The sequence below is a fragment of the Cryptomeria japonica genome, chromosome 9, assembly GCF_030272615.1.
Source record: "Cryptomeria japonica chromosome 9, Sugi_1.0, whole genome shotgun sequence".
Lineage (NCBI taxonomy): Eukaryota > Viridiplantae > Streptophyta > Pinopsida > Cupressales > Cupressaceae > Cryptomeria > Cryptomeria japonica.
In genome coordinates this window covers 204,017,201-204,030,053 of record NC_081413.1, presented here as the reverse complement: position 1 = coordinate 204,030,053, position 12,853 = coordinate 204,017,201, and the positions used below count along the sequence as shown (strand labels likewise).

The 12,853-nt window shown below is 32.7% G+C and overlaps 1 protein-coding gene across 2 annotated transcripts; it reads right to left on the bottom strand.

The window, feature by feature from the left end:
• Positions 1-4,685: 4,685 nt before the first annotated feature.
• On the bottom strand, positions 4,686-12,242 carry LOC131038874 (NAC domain-containing protein 71). Of its 2 annotated transcripts, none has more exons than XM_057971429.2 (3): positions 11,818-12,242; positions 9,741-10,018; positions 4,686-5,428 (listed from the first exon to the last, which is right to left on the bottom strand). In XM_057971429.2, the coding sequence occupies exons 1-3, from the start codon at positions 11,969-11,971 to the stop codon at positions 4,967-4,969; spliced, it is 894 nt and encodes a 297-aa protein (XP_057827412.2). In that variant the 5' UTR covers positions 11,972-12,242; the 3' UTR covers positions 4,686-4,966. The 2 variants fall into 2 exon arrangements, with proteins under 2 accessions (XP_057827412.2, XP_057827413.2); XM_057971430.2 differs by lacking the exon at positions 11,818-12,242 and adding an exon at positions 11,236-11,585.
• Positions 12,243-12,853: the final 611 nt, after the last annotated feature.

Sequence of the window (12,853 nt, the reverse complement as noted above, 5' to 3'; positions counted from 1 at the left end):
ATGTGCATTTCATCATTCGAAAATCCAAATTCAAATCTAAATAATATGAAATTGAATTTCAAATTCAATCACCTACAACACATGTTGAAAATCCTAATTGTTTCATCATATCAGTTTACTCTCCAATCTCCCCTTCTCACTCTAAATCACCTTTTCTGACTAATCAATCATTTTAGTCTTCTCCTCAATCAATCTAATCCACTAGCTAATCTATTCAGTCATCTCCCTAATCAATTAAGTCCACTAATCAGTCAAATGAGCTAACAAATAAATCTATCCTATTAGCAGATCAATCAATTCACTTAATTGATCAATCAAAATCAGTTATCTATCAACTAGCACTAAAGTTCCAAATCTCACCCCATCACACACACACACACACACACACACACACACACACACACACACACACACACACACACACACATATGTACGTATACACACACACACACACACATATATATATATATATATATACATGCACACACACACACAAATATATATATATATATATATATATATATATATATATATATATATATATATATATATATATCACACAATATCAATAGGACCTTTCCCAATCAGACTCGTATAAGTTTTGTTACCCATCAAAATAGGTGGTATAACACAAGGCTCAAAAGAAGAGAACATAGACTATGTAGAAGTCATAGGATGATAAGCTCCAAAATCTAGGATTCATCTTGTGATTCATAACTTGTAGTAGCAAAAATAGCAAGTTACCTTTATTTTTAGTTTCTTTAGAAGTAAGTCCAACATGACCTTTTACCTTAGTATATCCTAATTGTTTACAATGTGAAGAAAAAGTTGACTCAGACATTCTAGAAGGAAGATTAATGTTCTTATTAAGATGTTTTAGTTCATCAATATCTTTTTTATAACAAGAATTTTCTTCATGTCCAACCCTATTGCAATATGGACAAGAATACTTCTCCTTCTTGGATGAATCATTCAATGAAAATGATTTATTCTCTACTTTATTTATTTGTGATTTTTTCATTGCTTTCTTCTATTTTCTATGAAATTGTCCCAACTCTTTCTATCCCTTAGGTTGACCAGCCAACAAGGCTTGATTCTTTGATGGCTCAATGAGACCCATAGAAGGAAACTTTTGTTGTTCGTGTATCAACAAAAGAGGGTCAAACACATTTCAAACACAACCATTCTACTTAGTATTCAGTCCTTGCATACTTAGGGATTGGATCTAGTAGATTCAACTCCTCTTTTGAATGTAAAGTTTCCCCAAGTGAAAAATTGATCTTAGTTAAATTCTTTCACCCTCAAGTGGTGAATTGGCTAAGCCTCCGATTTTCCACTTTATAGTAGTAAAATAACAATTGCAATGAAAGGAGCTCTCCTCATAATCCACTAGTTGACACCAACATATATCATTAACCTATAAGATAATATTACCTTGAAGATCTTTAGATAGATCAATCTTTATGAGAACACAAGCATAGGAGATATGAGAAAAAATAGCAATAACTATATCCACTTGTATTAAAAATTACAAAGCATTTGAAATTGCCCCATAAGAATATTTACTCCAAAATTGTAAAGGGCGATAAGATAGTTTGATCCGAATAGAGGCAACATCAATCAAATCTTTAAGAGGGTTAAAGGAGGGTATCCAAGGACAAAGAAAGAGAGGGTGTGAATCACATGACCAGGCATTAGCCTCAAGAATAACATCCTTGTCATCAGTAGAGCCAAAAATAATAATAGAGAAACCCCTAGAACAAGGGTAAATCTCTATCTTATCATCCACTAAAGGGAAGCAATGTGTAGAGATTCACTAGTTCAGATTCGACAAAGATGGCCATCATAAGTAGAAAAACCTACCAACTAGGCTCAATTTAGAGAGAATAATCTCATTGTCTATCACCTCTTGTCCTCAAAGCACCTTGGGGGAGGTAGATGAGAAAGTGAAAGGCCCAAGCTTAAGGAAGGAATCCCTAGCTTGAGAAGACAAAATATAAAACAATTATCATAAAATACAAAAAAATTATCACAAATATAAAATAATTTAATTTTATTTTAATTCAATATAATTGAGATTTTTAATACAAATATTTGAATTCTTAATTTTATCTTTAACTTGTTTTAAAAAATATTTTCCAAAATCAAATTAATAATTTAAATCAAATTACCTTTAAACTTTAGTATTAGAGATAAATATCTATTACAATTTAATTTTCTAGATTAGAAATACGTTTCTCCTATCATAACAATACATAAAATTCCATGACCTAAAATTGATTAAGCAAATAACAAAACTTCTATTATAAATAAATACATATATAAGTTAAATATATATCAAAATAATTGAAAATATAAATTTTAACCATAGATACAACCTTACGGCCATCAATAATGATTGTAATTATTTTACGTTTATAAATTTCTTGTCCTCCCTTTGGCCAAAGATAGAAGGAGACCTTGGTCTCCAGTCATTTATTCATAATGAGCAAGTTCTAACAACCAAATTATATTGTTGTTGGTGCACTAATCAAGATTGGGTTTGGGCTTCCATTCTCAATCATAAGTATTTACCTAGAGTTAATGTTTACGATGTGCTTCATTGTCGATTGGAGGGAAAAGGCTCTATAATTTAGCATACTATAAAGAATGGATCTCAACACATTAAATAAGTGCAATGAGGGCTCAAAAGCTCTTTTAGCTTTTTGTCTTGATTTATGGGAGGGTAATCCTTCAATCCTTTACATGTATATGTACTTGCAGTCACTTTGTGATAGTTTTACTATAGTTGGTTGGCAAACTGTGGCAGATTATAAGACTTAAAAATTTAGGAGAGGCTGTTGGTTGCAAGGGGAAGGACCCTCACAAATTTTGCTAGATGGGTTAGAGGAGGCTAGGCAAGAGTTAGCTAAACTTTTTGCTTCCCAAGAGTGTAATTCTTTGTCAAGGAAGGATACTTGGAATTTGATTCATAAGTACTCTATTGCTGCTGGTTACTTGGCACTTGATAGGAATTTTTTTGGGAGTATTGGGGTTCCCTAGTAGAAACAAGCATGGAACAAATTTTCTTGGCCTAAATGTAAGTGTTTTATGTGGCTAGTGATAGAATTGATGTCTTACTTCGAATAATTTATGAAGGTGGGGCTTCCATGGTCCTTCTATGTGTGCATTGTGTTGTGTTGTAGGAGTGAAAGTGTATTTCTCATCTTTTCATTCAATTCTCTTTCAATAAGGCAATTTGACACCTTTGGTGGGGGGTTTGGAAGCAGGGCTGTTAGCATGTCTCCTCTTTTGCTGAGTTTTGGACATGTTGGGGTCAGTCTCTAGTTAAGACTTCTTTTCTTTAGCTTGCTTGAGTTCTTAGACCCACTTTCATTATTTGACATAGTTGATTGGAAAGTAATCAATAGATCTTGAGCAGATTATTCACACTCTCTGTGAAACTGTCTTGACAAAGTGTGATCAACTTTGATTCTTGTTTTTATTTTTTTAAGTTATCAAACTTTTAAAATTCAATAGCCTTATAATATTTATCTTCTATTGATACTCTTTCTTGGTACATGGCTTTAATTTACTTATCTTGAAATGCAGCGGTTGGAGGAGCGTTGAAACCTCAGGTTAGGTGCTAGTCCAGATTGTATTACCGTTTCTACAAACCTTGAACCCATTCCTTATCTAGGAAACCAAGATTAATGAAGAGATACATCAAGAATAAGTGATGAACGAGATAGCTCACCTGAAGGAAGTTGTCAGGTGTGGTAGCTAAGGAGCCTCTGGAAAAGCCTCTGCTACAGTTTGAGAAATAAAAGATGAGGAGGGATAATCACAGAGATAGAGAAATAGAGAATTTTTGGCCTTTTGATACACGAGGAGTGAACAGTAGTCTTTATTTAGTATCAATATATTGGGGGTTTATAATGGTTTACAATGGGTAATGGTAGGCAAACTTCAGGTGTGGCCTCGATGTGCCGCATTTATCTATTAAAAAAACAGTCACAGGAAAGAAATGATACAAATATTTATGAGAAAAATAAAAATAGAATACAAAAGACCTAATGCTATTATTTTCAAATATAAAGACAAATACACAGTTCTACAAACTGTTCTTTTATGAACACCGTTATTACAAAGACAAATACACAGTTCTACAAACTATTTTTTATGAAGACAAATACACAGTTCTACAAACCAATTTTATTATTCTGAGCTTTGACAAAAATAGGGTAGCTTTATATAATCAATGCTCAATACAACATTGTCTTGACATAGAAATTAATTAATAAAGGACGGTTTCCTTTCAACCATAGGAAACTTGGTATGACATGCTGAAGTTTATTCAATAAATTACTAAGTGCAAACTAGAAACTATGAAACAAAATAAAAACTGCAGGTTGCAGGCAGTGATGTATCAGTTTCCAACATGGGTGTCTGCGATTATTACATATTTTTCATTTGGTCCTGCTGAAGCTTCCATCTTATGTAGCCTTATGCGAACTCTTCTTTTGGGTGTACCTTCAGATGACACATCTTGCTGATAACTATGCAATGCTCGACTGTGAACTCGTAATTGAAGATTTTGAAATACACAGTAAATAACTATAGGCTGTTATAGCAAACAGAGAATTCGCAACAACAAACATTGCTATAGCAAACAGAGAATTCACATCAATAAACAGAATTTGATGTCACACAAAAATAAACATCTTTTACTAATTCAAAACAGCAATTACATCATTCCTTTATACAGGTATTCCTCATTCATTATAATTTGCAGACTTGACAACAAGGAACTTTTTATAGAGAGCATAGCTCATAATAAAGATAGACTTGCAGTTTTATGCATAGCAACTAAAACACTTAAAAATGTAGAAATTACTATCTACCAAAGTTACCCAAGAAACACTAAAATCTAATTTAGAATCTCTCCTAAATCTCCAGGACGACTATTGTTGAATTCACTCTCAAATCAAAGAGAAGATTCACAATTCTCAAAGTCATTAAGTTCTATATAGTCACCATTCAAGATGTCAGCATCTCTATCCTCAGGGAACGAATGATCCACAATAGAATTCTGGGAATCCAGACATGCCTGCAGAATTTCCTCTATGATCTCTGTTTGTTCAATATACTCATCCATTTCTTCACCAGTCAAATATCCATATGTAGCTTCAGGCCTAGTAAAGCTTATATCATCTGGAACTTGAGGAAAATCATTATTGCTTGGTGGAAGCCATCCAAACTCGGAATTTGATCCTAAACCATTTGGCATCGAATCAAGTTTAGACCCATCTTCAGACTTGTCTTCACCACAGGAACGAATTCTACTTTTAGGAGATGAATCAAACTTCTCAATTTCTGTATTTTGCAATCCACCACTTTTTGCAGGAAGTTCGTACCTTCTGAGAACATGGCATAATACAAAAGCACTCTGCAGAACAGAAGAAAATTAGGACCAACAGTAGCTTTACAAATTGCTAATAATGATAATAAATATCAACAATATTAACATGTTCAAAGTAATTAAAAAATATTATGATTCTCAATATAAAAAAGTTGACTCAATTATGTGATCTCATTATAAGACTAGGGGTAGACATGAATTAATGAATTTCTGTCTATTCCTGTCTGTCATTTAGTAGAGGGAAATGAGATAAAAAATTGACACCATTTCAGAAATCCAAAGTTGCTTTGGCGTATGTGAAAATAAACAATACAGCTTTTTCTTAGAAGAGGTCCATAAAATTTGCTTATTCATTGAGCCCCTTTTAAAAACCGAAGTTCCAGTCTTGATTATTCAGGCAAGAGAAATGGCACTGTACCGACAATTGGTGTTTGTCATTAGTTATCACTAATGTGACAGATTGACAAAAAAAAAAACCTTTTATTGTAAGTGATTCATTTGACAATACAAACTTTATTAGAGGACTAAGCAAACCATCCTTATTTTCTCCTTACCCCTTTACCATCTGAAAGAGAAGGTAAAAGTGCAACACTCAAAGTAAATCATAGAGGAATTCAGGGCAACTTAAGCTTGATGGGGAATATTAACAAAACAGCCTTCGTAGAAATATGTTATTGCCTATTTTTCCAGAGAAGTGAATCTTAGAATTCAAACAAGGTCACCAATAACATAAGAAATTTATGTTGCTTTGGCATGAGAAAGAATGAACATAATGGTATTTATGAGAAGTATGTCATAATGTCACTTATTTATTTCCTCTTCGTTAAAAGAATAAAACAATCCCACCACATATAAGATTGTGTTGGAGTCTAATCTCACCTACCCCATCCACATGCTCCGTATGCACAGGCTTTTACAGAATTAGCAGATTTAGATTTGTTTTCAACATCTACTCCAACCTGTCCACCGTACCTTCTATAGTGTTAAAACATTATTTTATATGCAAAATATTGGAAGTTTCCAGCTACCTTCTGACCATTCTAGAAACATCTAAGACCTCCATTAAAAGAGGCATTTTGTAATCATTTTGGGTATGAAAGGAAGAATGAAAATATGGTCTGATAATTAAAAAAATTTCTTCCTTGTGTGCTGCTCTGTTTTTCTCCATGCTCTGTTTTTGTGTTTTGTTTTGGTTTGTTTCATTTCTATCAGTGGTATCAGAGCCAATGGTACGAAATTTTAAAATTACTAGGAAAGTAGCTGCAGAAGAATGCAATAGAAGAGATCTGTGAGGGAGAACAAAAGAAATACTAGTAGTTAAAAAGGAGGCCATAGCAGTTAAAAAGGCTATCAAAAGGAGAAGACTCTAGCAGACTGGAAGTGTAAGTTGTTGGGTAAAGATTGTGAAGGTATACAGAGTTGTTTAAAGGAAGAAATTTGCAGCAGCAAAAACACAGTCAAGTGTCAGGGTAAGGTAAGTTTATTCTTATTTTTTTTGTTTCAATGGGTAAAGTGGATAGAGTAAAGAAAGAGAAAACAAATGATTTAAAAGAAGAATTGAAGGAATGTAAGAAGAAAATTTCAGAAATGATATTTCTTTTAAAAGAGAAGCAAATGGAAAAATGTGAACTGTTAGATGAAAATTATAATCTTGAAAAAGAATTGAATGAAGTTAAAGATAAAAATAAGGAATTAGAAGAGAAATTACAGTTATTTGATGATGTCAAAAGGAAGTTTGATGATCTGGAAGAAATGTCAAAAAGGTTAGAAGAAGAAAATAGTTTACAAAAAAGGGAAATTTTAAATCTAAAACAAGAGAATGAATGTTTGAAGTTAAAACCACTAGTTAGTGATGCTTCATGTGACACAGAAGATTTGTGTTCATCATTTGGTGAAAGTGATTTAGTTGAAACTATTTGTGATAAAGAATGTAAGAAAGAAAATGAGAATGTGTTTGCAAATTATGTTAGTTGTGATGATAAGAATATTGGTTTAAAAATCATGAAGAAAATGGGTTATAAAGGTCAAGGATTGGGAAAACAAGAACAAGGAATTAGAGAGGCTATTGAGCCTATAATGAGGCCAAAGTATGAAGGTCTTGGATATGTCACAGGAAAAGAAAATGATGCTACTAGTTCAAGCAAAACAACCCATAAAAGACATTGTATTAAGTGTTTTCATTGCAATAGAGAAGGACACACAAAAGAAATGTGATGGGACTTACATCCATGTAAAATTTGTGGTTTAAGAAATCATTCTGAAAAAATGTGTTGGAAGAAAGAATCAATACAAGGTTGTATAAAAATGGATTGTGGATGGACCTATGGACCTAGTTGGCAAAAGCTCACAGGTATGTTCAAAAGATTGTACAAATGTTCATATGTGAAGAACAATAGAAGTAATGAAAGTTTTGAATGTCCAAAAGAGATTAAAAATGTTTTCAGCCAAAAGAAACCATTGTTTAGCAAGGTAACTACTAATTGTATGATGTTTTGAAGACTTCAAACCAAAGAGATTGAGAGACTACAACAGTAATTGAAGAAAAATGGAGCACAAGAAAGAAAGAGGAGTTGATGAAAGAAATCAGAAAATCAAAGGAGGATATCAGTTAAAGAGAAGACATTGTGAATGCTGAAAATTGCAGCAGCTATAGCAATAGCAAGTTAGCAAGAAAACCAAGGCAGAGGTCATAGACAAAAAGGGAAGGTAGTTGAAGAAAGTTGGAAAGAACAAAAGAATGGATAGAATATTGGTAGTTGAGATTAAGGGGAAGTGTTGGAGTCTAATCTCACCTACCCCATCCACATGCTCCATATACACAGGTGTTTACAGAATTAGCAGATTTAGATTTGTTTTCAACATCTACTCCAACCTGTCCACCGTACCTTCTATAGTGTTAAAACATTATTTTATATGCAAAATTCTGGAAGTTTCTAGCTACCTTCTGACCATTCTAGAAACATCTAAGACCTCCATTAAAAGAGGCATTTTGTAGTCATTTTGGGTATGAAAGGAAGAATGAAAATATGGTCTGATAATTAAAAATTTGTCTTCCTTGTGTGCTGCTCTGTTTTTCTCCATGCTCTGTTTTTGTGTTTTGTTTTGGTCTGTTTCATTTCTATCGGATTGTACATTGAAAATGGATGGACTATGAGCTTCGCAATGAAAATAATAAATGTAAAAAACAGCCAAAGTTCAAGTGTACAAGAGTGGCCAACATTCTAATAAGTAACAGCCAAGGCAATTTTAAATCATATGAAAGTGCAAAATGAATTCATACCATATCCTTCTGTACGCATGCTTTTACCTAAAATTCATTTAAGTAACACTAGGACTTCTATTACTGCCGAAGGCTACTTTGGAACTTCTATATGTATATTATAATATTATAGATTAATATTATCATCCTCACAAAGCATATAGTTTAACTAGAAGCTATAGAAAAACAATGATATTCATCTATTTATATCACCAACATCATCAACTCAACATGCATTCCTAAAAATTTTTTAAAAAAGATTGAAAATAATTGGACTTAAAAAAGCAAGATGTTCATGAATCACATTGCTACTTATCATGAATAGCCCTGCCCAATGATTGACAAATATCTTAAGAATAAGAAAAGAATTTTTTAGACCAGATCTTTGTAAACCTTTTTCCTGTGATGGGAAAATCCATTACAATAACAACATTCAATTGAACCCTATCAATCAAAAAAGATGCTGAACACATGGTCCTGCCTTGCACTCATTTTTACCAACATGGCATTTATGCATCAAAAGTTCAATTTTCTAAACTATCATATTTCCACAATCCATTTAGTTAATATATACAGTTACTGGATTTGATTGAAACTGTATACATTAAGTTCATTTTTATTTTAAATCATATCACATTTCTATGTAATTAGGTCACTGTACGATTAAGCATGAGAGAGGTATGCGAACATGCATTTCTATGTATCTATTTATTAAGTCAATGTGAATAAATGCAGGTATAGAAAAATGTATATTTCCACAATCCATTTAGTTAATATATACAGTTACTGGATTTGATTGAAACTGTATACATTAAGTTCATTTTTATTTTAAATCATATCACATTTCTATGTAATTAGGTCACTGTACGATTAAGCATGAGAGAGGTATGCGAACATGCATTTCTATGTATCTATTTATTAAGTCAATGTGAATAAATGCAGGTATAGAAAAATGTTAGTAAAAGTAATTTAAGGTTAATGGATATTTATGTTTTGTCATGGTTTTTCTAGAATTTCTTTATGGAAATTATTCTGAACTTTGTAAGCCTTGACTCTCCAGTAAATTAGTCAGAATAATACCTGTAAAGCAGCTCCTGTCTTGAATTCATTTTCATCAATATGGTATTCATGCATTATCGATTCAGTTTTTTCTCCATGTGGAAGTCTGCCCTTATAGAAACATAGAGTATTCCTTACTCCTGTTAAAATTGACTGAGAGTGAACTGTGTGGCAGCTTCCTGTGATCTTCCAATAGCCAGCTTCAGTAGCAATGTTATCAACTGAACCACCGCGATACTTCCAATCGCAAGGACTAAAAAAGGACCACTGTTTGTTACACTTCGGCAGAAAAGATCTGTCTGCAAAATTGCAAAAGATTCAATTTAAGAGTGATTAATTGAGCACAAGTTGCCAACCTTTACATGGACAAACATGCCTGGGAATTTATGTAATGCGAAAACATAATTAAACTTTTCAGGAAATTTGACATTAGAGAAAGAGTTAATCTGCAAAATTGCGAAAGACTCATTTCAAGTACAAGCCATTATATACTACTTCATCAAAATTCATTTGATACTCTAAACTATTGAATCATCGCCATTTATCCCAAAGTTTTTTTTCCTGTAAGGAAAGCATGATCATCATATGCAGCATCTGAATTCAGTAAACATTAGGCACTATGGAAGTCATTTCCTTACAATGGAAACTACAAATCTCTCCATGGAGAGCAATAGATGAAATCTATTTCCACATATTACAGAAATTTTAGAGCTCTTTGGAGAATACTTTTATCTCATCACAGGCTAGATAATAATAATGTTACAATAATGTTACAATATGAAGCTCTACTAAATTTTCGCTTGATATTAGAAAAGCTGTTCAAATCTATGAGGCATTTAGAGGTCACATAAAGCTGATTAAGACTGCTCCAGTTAAGCCATATTGCAGGTCTTTTTAAGCCTTCCTAACATTGAAAGTGGTACTAACTCAGAAGTCACCTCATGCAATATACATATCATATAGCAAGTTGAAATAGATCAGCAGTCAATCCAGTCAAGGAATTTTATAAACTCGTTCTCTAACTTAATCATTTTAGAAATTACATTAATGTCTACCAATGTGAGAATCAGTCAATAAACTCAAAAATACAAACAACAACAATAGCATGAAGGAATGCAAAATGACCTCCAACTTTTTAACAGATACGAGGGTACAAGGTTAAAGCCAAAAATTCATAAACAAAAGAATTAAATTAGAAATGTACCCAACTAAGATAAACCCTATATATATCCAGATACAATCGATTTCCAACTAATCTGTATCCAGATACGAAATACAAAGAACATTAAGGACTGTCATCCTCATCAACCGACATAAAAACTTTTGTGTCCTAAAACCTTAGATTTTAAGTTTTTATGCCCTAAACCCTTAGATTATATATTACAACACATGTTTCTAACAAAAAAATGTCAATGTCCTAACTACAAAATTCAGCTGTAAATCTTACTCTTGACAGAAAACTAAGAGGTTGTAACTATCAAGGGGCCGCCGCATGTCTTATTCAAGTATTACTTACAAGATTGACATTCAAAATCGAAGGTTGACATTCCATTCGCAAACGCTTGACAGAGTACGAAGAGGTTGTTGCTATTAAGAGGCCACTGCATTCACAAAACCTGATTTGAATGGCCACATATGAAACCATCTAATTTAATCAACAAACTATCCCACAAAACAGGATCCAGATTTAATCATCAGGATTAGGCCACCGACCAGGATGACAAATTTAATCGGCAGACTATCCCACAAAGCAAGATGACTGATTGAATAAGCAGATTATAACAAAAACCAGGATGACTAATTTAATGAGCATATTATCGACCAAGATGCCAGAAGAAAACACTTTAAGGCAGACATATCTATCCTAAGAAACAAACTTATTTTGACAGATTTATCTAACGTTTGCTATTTATTTGATTGGTTAATGAGCGGTTAGGCCCATTCCCCCACAGAGTTATCATTGAGTCACCGACATGATTGGAAGCCATAACCCAGTTGTCCTACCCTTAATCACAACCCTTATGCAAATCTATCATAACATATTAAAAGCATTTTCAAATCGGCGTGTAAATATCTAAATTCAGTTTAGATTCTTGACCTGGCAACTCCCAAGGCTCGCATTTGTCAACGTCCATCTCAGGAATCACATCCAATGTTTCCTTAATGCCACAGTTTTTCCGTTTCAAACAGTTAAATAGGAGCTCTCCTTCACTTGGATTGAATCTAAAGCCCGGTAGAACAGATGAATCCATTTGCTGAAAGATACCTACTTGAAAACCAAAAGAACAAATTGGACGGCGATCTCAGCTCAAACGTGAGAATGATGGAAAAGGCCCTGAATCCCCCCTTCTATGTATACTATCATTCCATACTGATCTGAATTACTGTCGTGCCGCTTTTCATTTATGGGTATGTGCATTTATTTATTTATTTATGGGTATGTGAAAAATTAGAGAAAATCGGCCCAAGCTTTCCCTGCACTTTGACGAAGAGCAGCTACTTTTCCAATCAGCAGTAGGCATTTGTACGTAAAAACTATCAAAATGAGGTAATTCATATCTAAAGAATACATGTGAGACCGGTTTAAGTAAAAGGTGGTAGTTTAGGTTTTAAAGGGTCAAAGAGTAATTATCTAGTTTACGGGCTTAAAGTGTATTAACAAAATTGTATTTTGTTGGTTATTGGTTTTAAGTAAAAGTTTTTTTAATTATTATTTTTTAAATAAGGTAGTTAAGAAGATAGTTTTATGATATAGGTGTTTTATTTTAGTTATTTTTTTTAATATTTTATAATGGAATATAGTTTTGTGCTCATTAAATACAAATTATAAAAATAATCTATTATATTTGTTCAATGTTTTTTATACTAATCCATGTTTCAATTTGTGACATAAGATGACGTTAATCTTTGTAAAGATAAGAACAAATAAGGTACTTGAGATGACATCTTATTCTGAGGTGCTTGAGATGACATTTTATTTTGAGGTACTTGATATGACATCTTATTCTATTAAATGCAATTAAAAAAGATGAAACAATTTAACTGTTTTTTAACACCATGTCATAACAAAGAAGGCCGTTGAGATGTGGGACTATTAAAAATTCACTTTTACATTTTATAACAACAAGAATATT